The 20018-nt window shown below is 37.7% G+C and overlaps 1 protein-coding gene across 1 annotated transcript in view; it reads right to left on the bottom strand.

Moving 5' to 3' along the window:
* ARNT (aryl hydrocarbon receptor nuclear translocator) overlaps nt 1-20018 on the bottom strand; it is a 382463-nt gene that overhangs the window by 104618 nt on the left and 257827 nt on the right. The window contains exon 14 of the mRNA XM_053705500.1: nt 12724-12834. Coding sequence (XP_053561475.1) covers nt 12724-12834 — 111 coding nt within the window. The remainder of the gene's footprint in view (nt 1-12723; nt 12835-20018) is intronic.

Raw genomic sequence — 20018 nt, 5'->3', positions numbered from 1 at the left:
ACGAGCAAAGGGGATCGCGTCCGATGCAGCAGTCATAAGACCTAGAATTTCCATGCATAAGGCTACCGAAGGGAATGATTGTGACTGAAGGTTTCGACAAGCTGTAATCAATTTTAGACGTCTCTTGTCTGTTAAAGACAGAGTCATGGACACTGAATCCATCTGGAAACCCAGAAAGGTTACCCTTGTCTGAGGAATCAAAGAACTTTTTGGTAAATTGATCCTCCAACCATGATCTTGAAGAAACAACACAAGTCGATTCGTATGAGATTCTGCTAAATGTAAAGACTGAGCAAGTACCAAGATATCGTCCAAATAAGGAAATACCACAATACCCTGTTCTCTGATTACAGACAGCAGGGCACCGAGAACCTTTGTAAAAATTCTTGGAGCTGTAGCTAGGCCAAACGGCAGAGCCACAAACTGGTAATGCTTGTCCAGAAACGAGAATCTCAGGAACTAATAATGATCTGGATGAATCGTAATATGCAGATATGCATCCTGTAAATCTATTGTGGACATATAATTCCCTTGCTGAACAAAAGGTAAGATAGTCCTTACAGTTACCATCTTGAACGTTGGTATCCTTACATAATGATTCAATATTTTTAGATCCAGAACTGGTCTGAAAGAATTCTCCTTCTTTGGTACAATGAAGAGATTTGAATAAAACCCCATCCCCTGTTCCGGAACTGGAACTGGCATAATTACTCCAGTCAACTCTAGATCTGAAACACATTTCAGAAATGCTTGAGCTTTTACTGGATTTACTGGGACACAGGAAAGAAAAAATCTCTTTGCAGGAGGTCTCAACTTGAAACCAATTCTGTACCCTTCTGAAACAATGCTCTGAATCCAAAGATTGTGAACAGAATTGATCCAAATTTCCTTGAAAAAACGTAACCTGCCCCCTACCAGCTGAGCTGGAATGAGGTCCGCACCTTCATGTGGACTTAGAAGCAGGCTTTGCCTTTCTAGCTGGCTTGGATTTATTCCAGACTGGAGATGGTCTCCAAACTGAAACTGCTCCTGAGGATGAAGGATCAGGCTTTTGTTCTTTGTTGAAACGAAAGGAACGAAAACGATTATAAGCCCTGTTTTTACCTTTAGATTTTTTATCCTGTGGTAAAAAAGTTCCTTTCCCACCAGTAACAGTTGAAATAATGGAATCCAACTGAGAACCAAATAATTTGTTACCCTGGAAAGAAATGGAAAGTAAAGTTGATTTAGAAGCCATATCAGCATTCCAAGTTTTAAGCCATAAAGCTCTTCTAGCTAAAATAGCTAGAGACATAAACCTGACATCAACTCTGATAATATCAAAAATGGCATCACAGATAAAATTATTAGCATTCTGAAGAAGAATAATAATATCATGAGAATCACGATGTGTTACTTGTTGCGCTAAAGTTTCCAACCAAAAAGTTGAAGCTGCAGCAACATCAGCCAAAGATATAGCAGGTCTAAGAAGATTACCTGAACACAGATAAGCTTTTCTTAGAAAGGATTCAATTTTCCTATCTAGAGGATCCTTAAACGAAGTACCATCTGACGTAGGAATAGTAGTACGTTTAGCAAGGGTAGAAATAGCCCCATCAACTTTAGGGATCTTGTCCCAAAATTCTAATCTGTCAGACGGCACAGGATATAATTGCTTAAAACGTTTAGAAGGAGTAAATGAATTACCCAAATAATCCCATTCTTTGGAAATTACTGCAGAAATAGCATTAGGAACAGGAAAAACTTCTGGAATAACCACAGGAGCTTTAAATACCTTATCTAAACGTTTAGAATTAGTATCAAGAGGACCAGAATCCTCTATTTCTAAAGCAATTAGTACTTCTTTAAGTAAAGAACGAATAAATTCCATTTTAAATAAATATGAAGATTTATCAGCATCAACCTCTGAGACAGAATCCTCTGAACCAGAGGAATCATCAGAATCAGAATGATGATGTTCAGTTAAAAATTCATCTGTAGGGAGAGAAGTTTTAAAAGATTTTTTACGTTTACAAGAAGGAGAAATAACAGACATAGCCTTCTTTATGGATTCTGAAACAAAATCTCTTATATTATCAGGAACATTCTGCACCTTAGATGTTGAAGGAACTGCAACAGGCAATGGTACTTTACTAAAGGAAATATTATCTGCTTTAACAAGTTTGTCATGACAATCAATACAAACAACAGCTGGAGGAATAGCTACCAAAAGTTTACAGCAGATACACTTAGCTTTGGTAGATTCAGCACTTGACAGCGATTTTCCTGTAGTATCTTCTGGCTCAGATGCAACGTGAGACATCTTGCAATATGTAAGAGAAAAAACAACATATAAAGCAAAATTGATCAAATTCCTTAAATGACAGTTTCAGGAATGGGAAAAAATGCCAAAGAACAAGCTTCTAGCAACCAGAAGCAATAAAAAATGAGACTTAAATAATGTGGAGACAAAAGTGACGCCCATATTTTTTCGCGCCAAATAAGACGCCCACATTATTTGGCGCCTAAATGCTTTTTGGCGCCAAAAATGACGCCACATCCGGAACGCCAACATTTTTGGCGCAAAATAACGTCAAAAAATGACGCAACTTCCGGCGACACGTATGACGCCGGAAACGGAAATAGAATTTTTGCGCCAAAAAAGTCCACGCCAAGAATGACGCAATAAAATGAAGCATTTTCAGCCCCCGCGAGCCTAACAGCCCACAGGGAAAAAGTCAAATTTTAAGGTAAGAAAAATGTTAAATTAAAATGCATTATCCCAAATATGAAACTGACTGTCTGAAAATAAGGAAAGTTGAACATTCTGAGTCAAGGCAAATAAATGTTTGAATACATATATTTAGAACTTTATAAACAAAGTGCCCAACCATAGCTAGGAGTGTCACAGAAAATAAGACTTACTTACCCCAGGACACTCATCTACATATAGCAGATAGCCAAACCAGTACTGAAACGAGAATCAGCAGAGGTAATGGTATATATAAGAGTATATCGTCGATCTGAAAAGGGAGGTAAGAGATGAATCTCTACGACCGATAACAGAGAACCTATGAAATAGACCCCGTAGAAGGAGATCACTGCATTCAAATAGGCAATACTCTCCTCACATCCCTCTGACATTCACTGCACGCTGAGAGGAAAACCGGGCTCCAACTTGCTGCGGAGCGCATATCAACGTAGAATCTAGCACAAACTTACTTCACCACCTCCATCGGAGGCAAAGTTTGTAAAACTGAATTGTGGGTGTGGTGAGGGGTGTATTTATAGGCATTTTGAGGTTTGGGAAACTTTGCCCCTCCTGGTAGGAATGTATATCCCATACGTCACTAGCTCATGGACTCTTGCTAATTACATGAAAGAAAGTAGATTTGTTAGTGTCAATATCTGATGAAGAAAATTTCTGAAAGAGAAAAAACATCATCAGAGAAGGATACATCAGTATGTTGTTGGTCATTTGAAACTTCAATAATTAAAAAAGAAGTGAAAAAAGACCTAAAAATGTTATTAGAAGGCACGAAGTCAGACAAAGCCTTTAAAATAGAATCAGAAAAATATTTCTTATAAATCTTCTAAATATTTCTTGTACATAAGATGTAAGAATGGAAATATATAAAGCATAAACACTAATGGATTCTGCATGTAAAAGTATATCATAATAACTTATTACAAACCATAGCTAAAGATAAACATTTATAACATTTAAAATAAATGAACTTTGGTAGAACTGAAACTCAGTTAAGCGTTTTTCTAGAAGTGGCTTCTGATTCAGGGTCAATCTGAGACATCTTGCAATATGTAATAGAAAAAACAACATATAAAGCAAAAAAGATCAAATTCCTTAAATGACAGTTTCAGGAATGGGAAAAAAATGCCAATGAACAAGCTTCTAGCAACCAGAAGCAATAAATAATGAGACTTAAATATTGTGGAGACAACAATGACGCTCAAATTTTTTAGCGCCAAAAAAGCCGCCCACATTATTTGGCGCCTAAATGCTTTTGGCGCCAAAAATGGCGCCACATCCGGTAACGCCAAAATTTTTTGGCGCAAAAAACGTCAAAAAAATGACGCAACTTCCGGCGACACGTATGACGCCGGAAATGACAAGAAAATTTTTGCGCCAAGAAAGTCCGCGCCAAGAATGACGCAATAAAATGAAGCATTTTCAGCCCCCGCGAGCCTAACAGCCCACAGGAAAAAAGTCAAATTTTAAGGTAAGAAAAAATGATTTATTCATATGCATTATCCCAAATATGAAACTGACTGTCTGAAATAAGGAACGTTGAACATCCTGAATCAAGGCAAATAAATGTTTAAACACATATATTTAGAACTTTATAAAAAAGTGCCCAACCATAGCTTAGAGTGTCACAGAAAATAAGACTTACTTACCCCAGGACACTCATCTACATGTAGTAGAAAGCCAAACCAGTACTGAAACGAGAATCAGTAGAGGTAATGGTATATATAAGAGTATATCGTCGATCTGAAAAGGGAGGTAAGAGATGAATCTCTACGACCGATAACAGAGAACCTATGAAATAGACCCCGTAGAAGGAGATCATTGAATTCAAATAGGCAATACTCTCTTCACATCCCTCTGACATTCACTGCACGCTGAGAGGAAAACCGGGCTCCAACCTGTTGCAGAGCGCATATCAACGTAGAATCTAGCACAAACTTACTTCACCACCTCCACAGGAGGCAAAGTTTGTAAAACTGATTTGTGGGTGTGGTGAGGGGTGTATTTATAGGCATTTTGAGGTTTGGGAAACTTTGCCCCTTCTGGTAGGAATGTATATCCCATAAGTCACTAGCTCATGGACTCTTGCTAATTACATGAAAGAAATATATAAAGAACTCCAAATGTGTGCTGAGGTTACTTTAACAGTTAGGTTCTGTCAAAATCAATGAATCCTGTGTTTTCTAACAGTTTATCCAAAAATATAGCATAATACAAAGTTTATCCAAGAGAAATTCAAAACAATCCAAAAAGTCAAAGTAAGTGAGAAGATTAAAGTTGATATACACAAAAAAATAGACAAAAATAGAGCATGAATTGCCAGTGTACCTGTGGAAAACAAACACAAAATAGTGCAATAACGCTAAAAAATGATTTTATACAATTGAAATAAGGCTTACCATACAATAGCCAACGCGTTTCGGCCCTTCCCTGGGCCTTTCTCAAGACTGTAGTCATTTGGAGTTCTTTATATATTTTTTCATTTTTTTTCATTTTTTTTCATTTTTTCACAGGAAGTTTCTATTGGCACATCAGTATGTATTTTTAATTTTTTTAATTCCTAATTTTTTATCACTGATTTCTACATCACCGTGGACACATTTTCACATCATATTATTTTTCCTTTTTTGGATTAAGTAACACAGACACTTATAATCATAGGAGAGACTCTATCTAGGAAATACAACTGTCCTATCAATCTTCAAGGACTAGGAATTTCTGGAATATTTTACCCACAAGCCATTTAATGTACTACACCACTCTTTCAGAGAACCACATTCTATTGGCCTATTAGGACTACAAAGTCTGCTTTACAAGTGTTATATTTACATAATTTTCAAAGTCATTGTACATTGTGTTATGTATTGATTTTTTATGTAACATGGATCCATGTATTTGTATTTTTATTTTTATGTGATTTTTATCCGGTTTAACTCTATGTGATTTTATATATGATATATATGTGACATTGTTTTATCTATTTTAACCGGCTATTTTTAACTAATCGATATTAGACCATCCACTGTCTGTGATTAATAAATTTGTTTGTATCGTAGCGACGTAGTTGTCCTTTGCCCAATTTGAGGCGCTCCTCAGACCTCACAATTTAAAGTTGAAAGCTCAGATACTCTGCAAGCGGAAAAAATGGCAAGAAACAAAACTTTCCAGGATAACAGTTTAATATCAACAACGTGCATTGGGTCAAACGGAGCTGCTGCAAAACTTTGAGAACTAAATTAAGGCTCCACGGGGGGAGCAACAGGTTTAAACACAGGTCTGATTCTAACCAGGGCCTGTACAAAGGCTTAAACATCTGGTAGATCTGCCAGACTATTGTGAAAAAGGATAGAGAACGCAGAAATCTGACCCTTTAGAGTACTGACCGATAAACCCTTATCCAGGCCATCTTAAAGAAAAGACAAAATCCGGGGAATCCTCTACCGGCTCCAGGAGACTCCCTTAGATTCCCACCAATAAAGAGATTTACGCCATATCTTATGGTAAATCTTGCAAGTAACTGGTTTTCAAGCCTGAATCATAGTTTCTATGACCGCTTCAGAAAACCCACGTTTGGACAGAATTAAGCGTTCAACCTCCAAGCAGTTAGCTTCAGAGAATCTAGATTTGGATGGAGGAAAGGACGCTGAAGTAGAAGGACTTTCCTCAGAGGTAACCTCCAAGGAGGAAGAGATGACATCCACACCAGATCCGCGAACCAGATCCTGCGAGGCCATGCTGGAGCTATTAGAATTACTGATGCTCTTAATAGAAAATATTACACCTATTTTACATAAATTATTCAATGAATATTACACTTTAGGCAGGGAAATACTATCATGATTTGACAAATCTCTAGTGACTCTTATAAAAAAAAAAAATATAGGGACCCAGAAAGTGTAGATGCATATCGCCCTATATCCCTCCTAAACACAGATTACAAAATACTCTCCAGTATTTTAGCAAACTGACTAAAATTAATTTTACCCACATTGATACATGCAGATCAGACAGGCTTTATGAAAGACAGAACATCAGCAATCAATATTAGAAAGGTGCTCTTAACGCTGGAGTACTATTTGGCAAAAAGATATGACCCCATAAAGAATTCTGATAATGCAATTATATCGATTGACGCTGAAAAAAGCTATCGAATCGATACAATGGGATTACCTTTTTACTACTTTAACTAAATTTGGTTTTAGAGAGGGATTTACAGATTTTATACAAAGATTATATGCCAAACCAATATCTGCATTATTAATTAATCAGACATCATATTAACTAAAGGTACGAGACAGGGTTGTCCTCTATCACCCACATTGTTTCATTTATCAATTGAACCTCTAGCTATTGTTTTAAGAGAGAAGATACAGGGTATCCTATTAGCCACCACAGAGTTACAGGTTGCACTCTATGCAGACGACCTGCTTTTAATTGTTAGAAATACGCAAAAAAAATATACCCAACCTATTAAGGATCATTAAAAATTTCGGATCCTTTTCAGGCTATAGAATACATTTTTCCAAATTAGAAATCTTATGGATTAATAAAGACCACTCTTCAGCCGAAGTCCCTTTTATGGAGGTTAAAGAATATATAAAATATCTGGGACTCAAATTTAGTTCATCACCTGACGGCTGGTTTGATTTAAACTATAAGCCTTTATGGAACTATATCAATAATTAATAAGATGGAGTCATCTCCTAATTTCCCTTTCAGGCAAGATTAATTTTATAAAAATGATAATCTTTCCTAAACTACTTTACATCATGCAAAATGTACCTAATATTTATAAAAAATAAAGATTTATTAAGCCTTAATAAAAATGTTCAGAAAATTTCTTTGGGGCATGTCTAAGAAATCTAGATTGTCAGCATATAGGTTATCGCAAAGTAAACTATGTGGTGGCTTTGGGTTACCATCTATTAAATGGTATAAATGGATAAGTATTGCTAAAATAGCTATAGACTGGATGACGGCATACGGTTACTATTCTTTATGGGAATTAGAAACAAATTTAGTCAAGCCAATTTCACTATGTGCATTACTACATCTAGAAACAAGATGTTTACCTAATGAAATACAAAACATGAGGTCTATGCAGTGGTGTATTTAGGTTTTGTGCTGCCCTAGGCACTCAAAATTCTGCTTTTTTTTTTTTTTTTTTTGCATTTCCAAAAATAATATTAGGAAGGGAGGGAGAGGAGGGAGATATGGCAGATGAGAGACTGGAAGACCAAAACAGCATATTTCTATCTAGCACCTGCACTTAATGCAGTCTCTCAGACCGGAAATAGTTTGTGTGATTTGTATAGAAAAGTGTGACTGCTTTTCTATACAAAACCTTCATACTGTTCCCGGTCTGAGAGACTGTTCTGCACTTTTTACAACCCTATGTTTGAAAATGACAGGCCGGGCTCAGGGGATGGAAGAACCGGATACTGGGGGCATGAGGCTGCTTCCTCTTGGCTGTGCTCAGTGTGCTATGTCAGTCCCATCTAGCTTGTGCCCTTAGTGTATTCCCCTGGGGCAGCCTTCATACCCTCGCAATACACACTGTATGCAGCAACATCATTTTCCCAGCCGGAGATTTCATTCTCTATTACCGCTCTACAGTGTGGGATTTGAGCTACAAAATTTTCAGCACCTCTGATCAGTCTTATGATCCGATCCCTTCAAGCTGCTTTTCAGAGGCAAAGCAGCTTATACTCCTTCCGTCCCCTTCTCCTTTCTTTACAGAAGCCCAAGAGCGCAGATACATCCACCACCACATGGGAACTTTAAATATTAATCAGGCTGTGTAACAGGCATGCAGCGGCTCACTCTATCATGCCCCACTCCTGTCCTCACACTGATCAGAAAAGCCGGTCATGTGACCACTCTGCGGTAAGTCGCCCAGGCAAAATTTTTTTTTAAAAGCATGGCCAGATATTCACTGCAGTGGAACAGTGCCGCCCCCCAAAACCTGTCGTCCTAGGCACTGGCATTGTTGGCCTATTCATTAATACGCCCCTGGGTCTATGAAAAATTAAATATTGGCTTGGCATAAACTATGCAAGTTATGTAATGTAGATCCTTATTTTTCAAGCTATCTGCCCATTACTGGTAATCCAGAGTTTATGCCAGGAGTAAACTCAATCCTGTTTAATAAATGGAAAGAAAATGGCTTAGAATTTGCAGAACAAATATGGGATAAAGAATATGCACACATCAAATGTTTTAAAATGTTTAAAAGTCAATTTAATATACAGAATAAAGAATTGTATGCATATTTGCAGGTAAGACATCTATTAGAGTCAATTATAAGAAACTAATATCGAGCAAGATTGGAAAGATATAAATATGGGACTTAAATTATATCAGAATGGTCATACATGCATATCCTATTGGTACAATATGATATTGAATAAGGTGGGTGATAAAAATCTAGACTACATAGTACGTATTTGGCAAACTAAAAGTATAGATATTATCAAGACACAGCTTACAAGAAGTTTCACCAGAGTTAGAGCATCTACACTCTCTATCTCATGGTGCGAAACACATATCCCCAAGATGTTTATGGGGAGAGAGGACTCTTCCCGAGACCACAGGCCCTGATACTTTAGAGGGCCCCAAACAGCTCCCCAGCCTGACAGGCTAGCGGCTGTAGTCACAATTTGCCAAGAAGGTCTCAGAAAGCAAGTGCCCAGAGACAGATGTTCCTGTGACAGCCACCTCGAGAGATACTCTCTTGTTAGAGGGTCCAGATTTATCCTCTGAGATAAATCTGAATGATCTCCGTTCCATTGACGGAGCATACAAAGCTGCAGCGGTCGAAGATGGAACTGTGCAAAAGGAATGATGTCCATAGATGCCACCGCCAGATCAATCAATTCCATGCATTGGGCCACAGATGGATGAAAGGCAGACTGGAGAGAAAGGCAAGAAGCGAGAATCTTGTCTTTTCTGACCTCCGTCAGAAAAATCTTCATGGACAGGGAATCTATTAAAGTCACTAGGAAACACTCTTTGGTAGATGGAACAAGAGAACTTTTTTCCAAATTCACCTGCCATCCATGGGAACGAAGAAAAGACAACAGCATCTCTGTATGAGATTGAGCTAGTTGAAAAGATGACGCCTGAACCAAGATATAATCTACATAAGGCGCCACAGCAATTCCCTGGGATCTGATCACAGTTAATAGCGCTCCCAGAATCTTTGTGAATGTTCTGGGAGCTGAGGCCAGACCAAATGGAAGAGCAACAAATTGGAAGTGCTTGTCCAGAAATGCAAACCTCAGATACTGATGGTGTTCCCTGTGAATGGGAACATGTAGGTATGCGTCCTTTAGGTCTATGGCCATCATACACTGACCCTCCTGTACCAAAGGAAGAATGGAACACATAGTTTCCATCTTGAAGGACGGAACCCTGAGGAATTTGTTGAGACACTTGAGGTCTAGAATGGACCAAAAAGTTCCCTTCTTTTTGGGAACGACAAACAGATTTGAATAGAATCCTAGACCCTGTTCTGCTAGAGGGACAGGAACAATAACTCAAAGAAAATAGGTCTTTTACACAGTTTAAGAAGGCCTCCTTCTTTATTTGGTTTGAGGACAGTCTTGAAAGGAGAAATCTGCCCCTTGGAGGGCAAGACTTGAATCCCTTCCGGTAACCCTGGGATATTATGTCCACCGTCCAAGGGTTTGGGACAACTCGTATCCAGGCTTGACGAAAAAGAGAAAGGCACACTGCAATCGGGGGCAGAACCTTCATGCTGATTTAGAGTCTGACCACCTCTAGGACTTTTATTCTTGTCCTGAGGTAGGGAAGATCCCTTTCCACCTGTAATTTCTTAAATGATCTCTGCTAGACCAGGACCAAACAAAGTATTTCCCTTGTAGGGTAAAGCCAAAAGCTTGGCCTTAGAAAAAACATCAGCAGACCAAGATTTTAACCACAGAGCCCTGCGGAATAGTTCTGTGAAGCTAGACATCTTAGCTCCCAGATGAATTATCTACATATTGGCATCACAGATAAAAGTATTGGCCAATTTGAGAGCTTTGATCCTATCCTGGATCTCCTCTACTGAAGTTTCCTGTTTTATGAGATAAGACAATGGATCACACCAATAAGATGCAGCTCCCGCAACCATAGCAATACTCGCTGCTGGTTGCCACTGTAGCCCTTGATGAATATACATCTTTTTTAAGTAAGCCTCTAGCTTCTTGTCCATTGGGTCCTTAAAAGAGTAACTATCCTCTATAGGAATAGTAGTTCTCTTAGCAAGAGTAACAATAGCTCCTACTACCTTAGGTACAGTGCGCCATGAGTCACGAATAGAGTCAGCAACAGGAAACATCTTTTTAAAAACAAGGGGAAAAAGGAACACCTGGCTTATCCTATTACTGAGCTATAATTTCAGACATCTTCCTTGGAACAGGAAAAACTTCCTCAGAAGATGGAGAAACATAAACTCTATCCAGTTTAGAAGACTTAGTAGGGTTGGCAGCAAACGAAGGTTCAAAATTGTCTAAAGTAGCTAGGACCTCCTTCAATAGTATCCTGAGGTGTTCAAGCTTAAATCTAAAATTTACTGAAGATTTTTCTGCTAAAGTGTCAGGGATCTCACTTTCAGAAGCTACTGAAGTATTCTCCTCAAACAACTGATCAAGAATGGCTAATGCAGTTCTAGAGTCAGGAGCCTTAGTATCAGGCAAACGTTTAGATTTTCTCTTGCGCTTACCCAAGGAAGGGAAAGCTGATAAAGCCGCTGCTACTGCAGAGGAAACCTGAGCGGCAAAATCCCCAGGTAAATAAACACCCCCAGAAGGCACAGTATGAGACACAACTAAGGCTTGGGATGTTTGAGGAGAAAGCTAAGGCATGTCACACACAGCAATATCCTTAGAGACAGTTGGCTCAGAAGGGAGTAATTTATCTTTAAATTTTAAAGTTTTAGCTAAACAAGAGGAACAAAATTGCATTGGAAGAACAACATGGGCCTCTAAGCATAATAAACATTTATCCATAGATATGGACTGATTCTGTTCAGAGTCCATGCTATGGTGTAAAGGTCCCACTATTAGAAATAAAATCAGCAAGTAAGGGAAAAATAAAACTTTTATTTACCAAATAAAATAAAAAGCAAGGTAGAGAAATTAAACAATAAGTATGTTAGAGAATAAAAAAAGGAACACTGCAGATTGCCTGAGGCTCCTACCAGCGGAGGAACACCCCACTAGCAAAAAGAAAAAACATATCTCCTAGAAGATATTTCTAATCCATTTAGACGATCCTGAAAGAAGGTTACTTTGCTATATTGAAAAACCGCTGAGATAAAACGGTTTCCATGTAGCTCTGATAGAAGAAAAAGATCGCTATCGATCTCCACAGCTCCGTTCCGTAAAAACGGAAGTACGGGTCACGTGAGTGGGCCACCTTTTAACTGCTAAAAGCCACCCACTACTCTTACTCAAGAGATTGACATGGAGACAGCTAGACCCCAATCCTTGCTTGCAGGGAATAGTACCCATAAAAGGATTAAATCTTCAGACACCAACTTCGCACAACCTCCATTGACAGAGGCAAAGAAAATGACTGGGGGTTATGGGTAAGGCAGTTACACTTAACAGCTTTGCTGGGGTGCTCTTTACCTCCACCTGCTGGCCAGGAGTTGAATACCCCACTAGTAATTGGAATGACATTGTGGACTCTCCATGTCATAGGAAAGAAATGCTCTGATATTTTGGGCAAATTTTTATCTGAAAGTCACGGTAGTGAAAGGATTAAATAAAGATACTGTTCCTAGCAGAGAACCATTTACAACCTGCCAGGTGATCATTTAACATAAATTTACTCAACCTTTTAAAACATTTTGTCTTAAATATCTAACTACGGATTGGGGTAATGGCAGACTAAATAGGGCAACATGATCTTATTTACCATCAGTATACTGATTGTGACCATACTCGATAATAATAACAAATACTCACCTAGCTGCCAGCGTGCCTGGGCCCATTTCCAGGGGAAGGGTAACACTCTGGCCCAGTGGGGGCCTCTGCATGGAATTGGGAAGTGCTGGCCTGGATTCCTGGTTGGAATTCCTAAAATGAATTAAAAAAAAAAAAAAAGAAGAAACCGTGAAATGTTACCCATTATTGAATTACTTAGCTGTAACTTCTCTAATGGTTTTAGAAGTCACATACAGTATATTTTCAACAACAAAACTCTTATGAATTAAACACAACAAACACATAATTTATGTAAGAACTTACCTGATACATTTATTTTTTAGTGGCAAGAGTCCATGAGCTAGTGACGTATGGGATATACGTTCCTACCAGGAGGGGGCAAAGTTTTCCAAACCTCAAATGCCTATAAAAACACCTGCCACCTCACTCATACCTTAGTTTAACGTATAGCCAAGAAGTGAGGTGTATAAAAAAAACAAGGAGTAAAAAGCATTAAAAAGAGGAACTGGAAAAAAAATGTGCTTTATACTAAAAAAATCATAACCATAAAAAATAGGGTGGGCCTCATGGACTCTTGCCAATATGAAAGAAATGAATTTATCAGGTAAGTTCTTACATAAATTATGTTTTCTTTCATGTAAGTGGCAAGAGTGACGTATGGGATATAATACCCAATATGTGGAAGTCCACGAGTCACTAGAGAGGGAGGGATCAAATAATAACAGCTATTTCTGCTGGAAAATTAAATCCCAAAAAATAATTAATTTTTCTTAAAAAATTAAAAAAAAAACAAATCATAGGCACTAGAATCAAACAGACAGCTGCCTGAAAAAAACATATCTACCAAAAGCTGCTTCCAAAGAAGCAAACACATCAAAATGGTAAAATAAAGAAAATGAGTGCAAAGAAGACCAAGTTACTGCTTTGCAAATTTAATTAACTGAAGCTTCATTCTTGAAAACCCAAGATATGGCGACTGATGCAATAGAATGAGCTGTAATACGCTGAAGCGGAGACTGCCCCGCCTTCAAATAAGTCTTGTGAATCTAAACTTTAACCAAGATGCCAAAGAAATGGCAAAGGCTTTCTGACCTTTTCTGGAACCAGAAAAAATAACAAATAGACTAGAAGTCTTTATGAAATCTATAGTAGCCTCAACATAATATTGCAAAGCTCTTACCACATCCAAAGAGAGAAAAGACCTTTTAAAAGTATTCTTAGGATTAGAACACAAGGAAGAAACAAAAATCTCCCTATAGAGGTTGTTAGAATTCACAACTTAAAGCAAAAAAATTAAAAACAAATTCCGCAAAACTGTTTTTCTTGATGGAAATTCAGAAAACTCTTCTAGCAGAAGAGATAGCCAAAGAAATAACACTTTCTAAGAAAGAAGATCAAAATCCAAAGAATGCATAGGCTCAAAAGAAGAGCCTGCAAAATGTTAAAACTCAAATTGAGACTCCAAGAAGGAGAAATTGATTTAATAACAGGCTTGATACGAATCAAACCCTGAACAAAACAGTGAATATCAGGAAGCTTAACAATCTTTCTATGAAATAAGACAGAAAGAGCAGAGATTTGTCCTACAAAATATTTGCAGACAAAATCTTTAATCTAAACTATCCTGAAGAAACTGTAAAATCCTAGGAATTCAAAAGAATGCCAAGAATAATCATGAGTGAAACACCATGAAATATAGGTTTACCAAACCCCATGATAAATCTTCCTTGAAACAGACTTACGAGTCTGTATCATAGAAATAATTACTGAATCAGAGAAACCTCTATGACTTAAGAACTAAGCGTTTAATTTCCATGCCTTCAAATTCAAAGATTTGAAATCCTGATGGAAAGAATGGGCCTTAAGACACAAGGTCTGGTCTTATAAAAAATGACCAAGGCTGACAACTGAATATTCAGACAAGGTCCGCATACCAAAACAAGAGAGAGGCCATGCTGGCGCTATCGGAAACACATAAAATTGTTCCAATATGATCTTAGAGATCACCCTTTGAAAAAGAACCAGAGGCGGAAAAATGTAAGCTGATTGGTAAAACCAAGGAACTGCTAGAGCATTCATCATTTCTGCCTGAGGATCGCTGGACCTGGAAAGGTATCTGAAGTCTCTTGTTCAGACGAGAGGCCAACAGATCTAGAAGACCACACATCTATACAAGTTGAAAAAACACATCTGGAAAAGGAGACCACTCCCCCTGATGTACAGAATGACAGCTGAGATAATCCGCTTCCCAAATGTCTACACCTGAGATATGAATCGCAGAGTCTTGACAAGAGTTGGATTCCGCCCAAGAAAATATCAGAGATACTTCTTTCATTACTAATGGACTGTGAGTCCCCCATTGATGATTGACATATGCCACTGTTGTGATATTGTAGAGCACTCAAAATAGCACGGAGTTCTAAAGTAATTATTGGTAACCTCGCCTCTTGAGGATTCCAAATCCCTTGTGCTGTCAGAGATCCCCAGACAGCTCCCCAACCTATAATACTTGCATCTGTTGAGATCACAGTCCAGGAAAAAAGGGTTTGTATCTGGAATGGCGCTCAAAAAGGGGAGCTCAGAGGAGAAATATAAGAATTTAGATACAGGACTAGTAGCAATAAATTGAATTAATGTAGGACTATTAGCAATAAATTGAATTAATGTATAAAATTGGATATAAACATATTGTATATATTATACATAAATAGAGCAGTCTCTAAGATTAGCGCAATCAAATAAATAGATGGATTAAATGTAGTAACATTAAAATGGTATTTAATATTCAAGTTCAATGAAACACATGGTTAAAAGTAATGATGCCAGCATCTAAAAACAAACAAACATATGAGTGCGACAAATAATTGCACTAGAAAGGTGGATATGTAACTCAGCTAAAGTAGATATATGTCATAAAAGTAATACATATGTAATAATGGAAACCTGAGTCCTCCTGGTTTGAATGATTATAACGATAATCAACAGAAAAGGTCCGGAAAAAAGTCTGTACAAAATTTGTTGCAAGAGTGAACTCCGGAATAGATATTGTATCCTCTCCTATTTCCTTCGATGTGTAGACTGTCCAGCGTTCTCTATGAGTGATGGAGGAAGCAGTACTCCCCGTGTAAACAAAACAGATCCGGATTGGAGTTCAAAGGTATTCCGGTGTGAACACCTGAGTGTTCCCAGGGTCGCAATTGTAGACCGGTATTATAGCCGGGATGAAACTAAAACAGATGTATCAGTATGAGTAGGTCCTGGGACAGGGATTACACATATGGAGTCAGCTCAAACAAAGTTTATATAGCTGCTCGATGTACCTGTCCTATCTACTTACGTATGCAATCTGTAAACAGCAAAGTATACAATTTCAGTGCAAAAGAGAAATAGGCAAATCTACGCGTTACAGCCGCCAGGGGCCTTTATCAAGATGCCTATTTGCTCCAAATTACATTTTTAAATAGCCCACGCTGTATCTCCATTAGACCAGGTTTGGCCTATCAGAGTGTTCAAAGGGTGGGTGTGATATCAAGTAACAACTGTTCAAGATCCATGTTTATATGTTAGTAATTAATGCAAATCATATGGAAAAAATATATTACAATTGAAATGTTAGTGCTTATATCGCTTCTCTGATACTTATCACCTAACCTGATAGAACTGAAACACTATATAATCATGTAATACAACATTTTACTGCTTGTATCTATGTTTCATACCTAAGTAACTCAAGCAATAAATGTATCAATGACTTGCTCGATTTCATTAAAAATAGAGACCGCTCATAAAGAGATTCAATTCATTGCTACATAGCTTTTTAAAGTATAGATTGTGTATATATATCAAATTCAATTAGCGATCGAGTCCCCATAGAGAAGGGGGGAATTTTAAACAACTAATTTGTTTGTAGCGATATATAATCTATTAAAATGTTTCCTTAAAACTTGCGATAGATCCAACATGTTCCTATAAATGGTAAATGTGACACCATTCTTAAGGTGTAGCTCTCTGAAAATAAAAACATATTTTCAAGCATATATGTATGTATATAGCCTCAGTGTCTGAAAAAAATATCATAAAGGATCTTATTTATAATAGATCGATGACATGAGGGGCAAACATCGCTCTACTAAAAATTAGGGGCTGATATTAAAATCGTATTCGTGATAATGTAAAAGTGCTCGAAAAAATAAAGAATTGAAAATAAAACTAATTATCATAGTCCAGGAAGAACGAACAAAGGAGGCCCCTTGAACAATAAGGTGATGGCTTAAACAACAAAAACAGAGAGAGTTAAGCGTTGGGACTGAAGTATATCTGGACACTAAATCTATCTGGAAACCTAAGAAGGTAACCTATGTCTAAAGAATAAATAAACTCTTTGGTAAATTGATCCTCCAACCATGTCTAGAAGAAACAACATTTAGTTGTTCCATGTGAGATTCTGCAAAATGAAAATATTGAGCTAGTACCAAGATATCATCCAAAATACCACAATACCTTGCTCTACGATTACAGAAAGAAGAGCACCGAGAACATTTGTGAAAATTCTTTTTGCAGTTGCTAGACCAAAAGGAAGAGCGACAAAATTGGCTAAAAAAGAGAATCTCAGAAAACGATAGTGGTCTGGATGAATCAAAATGTGAAGATAAGTGTCCTGTAAGTCTATTGTGGACATAAAATGACCTTACTGAACAAAAAACAGAATAGTCCTAGTCACCATCTAAAAAGTTGGGGACTTTTACAAAACGATTAACATTTTCAGATCCAGGATTAGTCTGAAAAAAAAATCATCCTTTCTGGGACAATGAATAGATTTAAATAGAAAACAAATCCCTGTTCCTGCGTTCCTGAGTCTTCACAGGGTTTGTTGAAACATGAGTAAAAAAGAATCTTCCCATGGAAAGTCTTATTCTAAAAAAAACTATTCAATACCCTTGAGAAACAATATTCTATTAATTTTGGACTGAAACTGTCCAAATGTCTTGAAATACAGGGAGTGCAGAATTATTAGGCAAGTTGTATTTTTGAGGATTAATTTTATTATTGAACAACCACCATGTTCTCAATGAACCCAAAAAACTTATTAATATCAAAGCTGAATAGTTTTGGAAGTAGTTTTTAGTTTGTTTTTAGTTATAGCTATTTTAGGGGGATATCTGTGTGTGCAGGTGACTATTACTGTGCATAATTATTAGGCAACTTAACAAAAAACAAATATATACCCATTTCAATTATTTATTTTTACCAGTGAAACCAATATAACATCTCAACATTCACAAATATACATTTCTGACATTCAAAAACAAAACAAAAACAAATCAGTGACCAATATAGCCACCTTTCTTTGCAAGGACACTCAAAAGCCTGCCATCCATGGATTCTGTCAGTTTTTTGATCTGTTCACCATCAACATTGCGTGCAGCAGCAACCACAGCCTCCCAGACACTGTTCAGAGAGGTGTACTGTTTTCCCTCCTTGTAAATCTCACATTTGATGATGGACCACAGGTTCTCAATGGGGTTCAGATAAGGTGAACAAGGAGGCCATGTCATTAGATTTTCTTCTTTTATACCCTTTCTTGCCAGCCACGCTGTGGAGTACTTAGACGCGTGTGATGGAGCATTGTCCTGCATGAAAATCATGTTTTTCTTGAAGGATGCAGACTTCTTCCTGTACCAATGCTTGAAGAAGGTGTCTTCCAGAAACTGGCAGTAGGACTGAGAGTTGAGCTTGACTCCATCCTCAACCCGAAAAGGCCCCACAAGCTCATCTTTGATGATACCAGCCCAAACCAGTACTCCACCTCCACCTTGCTGGCGTCTGAGTCGGACTGGAGCTCTCTGCCCTTTACCAATCCAGCCACGGGCCCATCCATCTGGCCCATCAAGACTCACTCTCATTTCATCAGTCCATAAAACCTTAGAAAATTCAGTCTTGAGATATTTCTTGGCCCAGTCTTGACGTTTCAGCTTGTGTGTCTTGTTCAGTGGTGGTCGTATTTCAGCCTTTCTTACCTTGGCCATGTCTCTGATTATTGCACACCTTGTGCTTTTGGGCACTCCAGTGATGTTGCAGCTCTGAAATATGGCCAAACTGGTGGCAAGTGGCATCTTGGCAGCTGCACGCTTGACTTTTCTCAGTTCATGGGCAGTTATTTTGCGCCTTGGTTTTTCCACACGCTTCTTGAGACCCTGTTGACTATTTTGAATGAAACGCTTGATTGTTCGATGATCACGCTTCAGAAGCTTTGCAATTTTAAGAGTGCTGCATCCCTCTGCAAGATATCTCACTTTTTTGACTTTTCTGAGCCTGTCAAGTCCTTCTTTTGACCCATTTTGCCAAAGGAAAGGAAGTTGCCTAATAATTATGCACACCTGATATAGGGTGTTGATGTCATTAGACCACGCCCCTTCTCATTACAGAGATGCACATCACCTAATATGCTTAATTGGTAGTAGGCTTTCGAGCCTATAAAGCTTGGAGTAAGACAACATGCATAAAGAGGATGATGTGGTCAAAATACTCATTTGCCTAATAATTCTGCACTCCCTGTAATCTGCCCCTCACCAGAAGAACTGGATAGAGGGCCACACATTTATGCAGACTTAGAAGCCGGATTTGGATCCTTATAAGGCTTGGATTTATTCCAATTTGGAGATGGTCTCCAAATAGAGCCAGAGGCCTTAGGGGAATGAGTTTTCAGATCCATATACAGACAAAAGGAACAAAAACAATTGAGAGCTTAAAATGTCTTATCTAGGGCCAAAACAAACGCCCTTACCCCTAGATATAGAGGAACCAAACAAATGATTTCCCTGAAAAGTTAGAAATATTAATTCAGATTAGGACACTATGTCAATATTTCAAGATTTAAGCCATAAAGCTAGCTAAATGAGAATAGCTAAAATTATAGATTTGACATTAAATTTAAATAACATCAAATATAGCAACATAAATAAAAAGAATGTATGTTGAAATAAAAGAAAAAAGTTATATACTTCAGGATCTAATAACTGCTGTGCTAAACTGTCCAACTAGAAAGTTGAAGCAGCAGCAACCTCAGCCATAAAAAATAGCCAGTCTAAGAATATAACCAGTATAAACATATGCTCTTTTAAGGAAAGATTCAGGCTTCCTTAAAGGATCCTGAAAAGAAGTACTATCTACCATTTAAATAATAGTACGTTCTCAAAACTCTAAGCTAGCCATAAGTAAAAGATACCAGGTTAAGATCATTCTTAAAAAATGAGAAGGAGATAGAGAGGGCGCCACATAGTGTGATATTGTTTCATGCAGAATGATACAAATCTATA

The sequence above is a fragment of the Bombina bombina genome, chromosome 1, assembly GCF_027579735.1.
Source record: "Bombina bombina isolate aBomBom1 chromosome 1, aBomBom1.pri, whole genome shotgun sequence".
NCBI classification, from domain to species: Eukaryota; Metazoa; Chordata; class Amphibia; order Anura; family Bombinatoridae; genus Bombina; species Bombina bombina.
The sequence above is the reverse complement of the archived record's forward strand: the minus strand, read 5'-3'. Positions and strand labels throughout refer to the sequence as shown.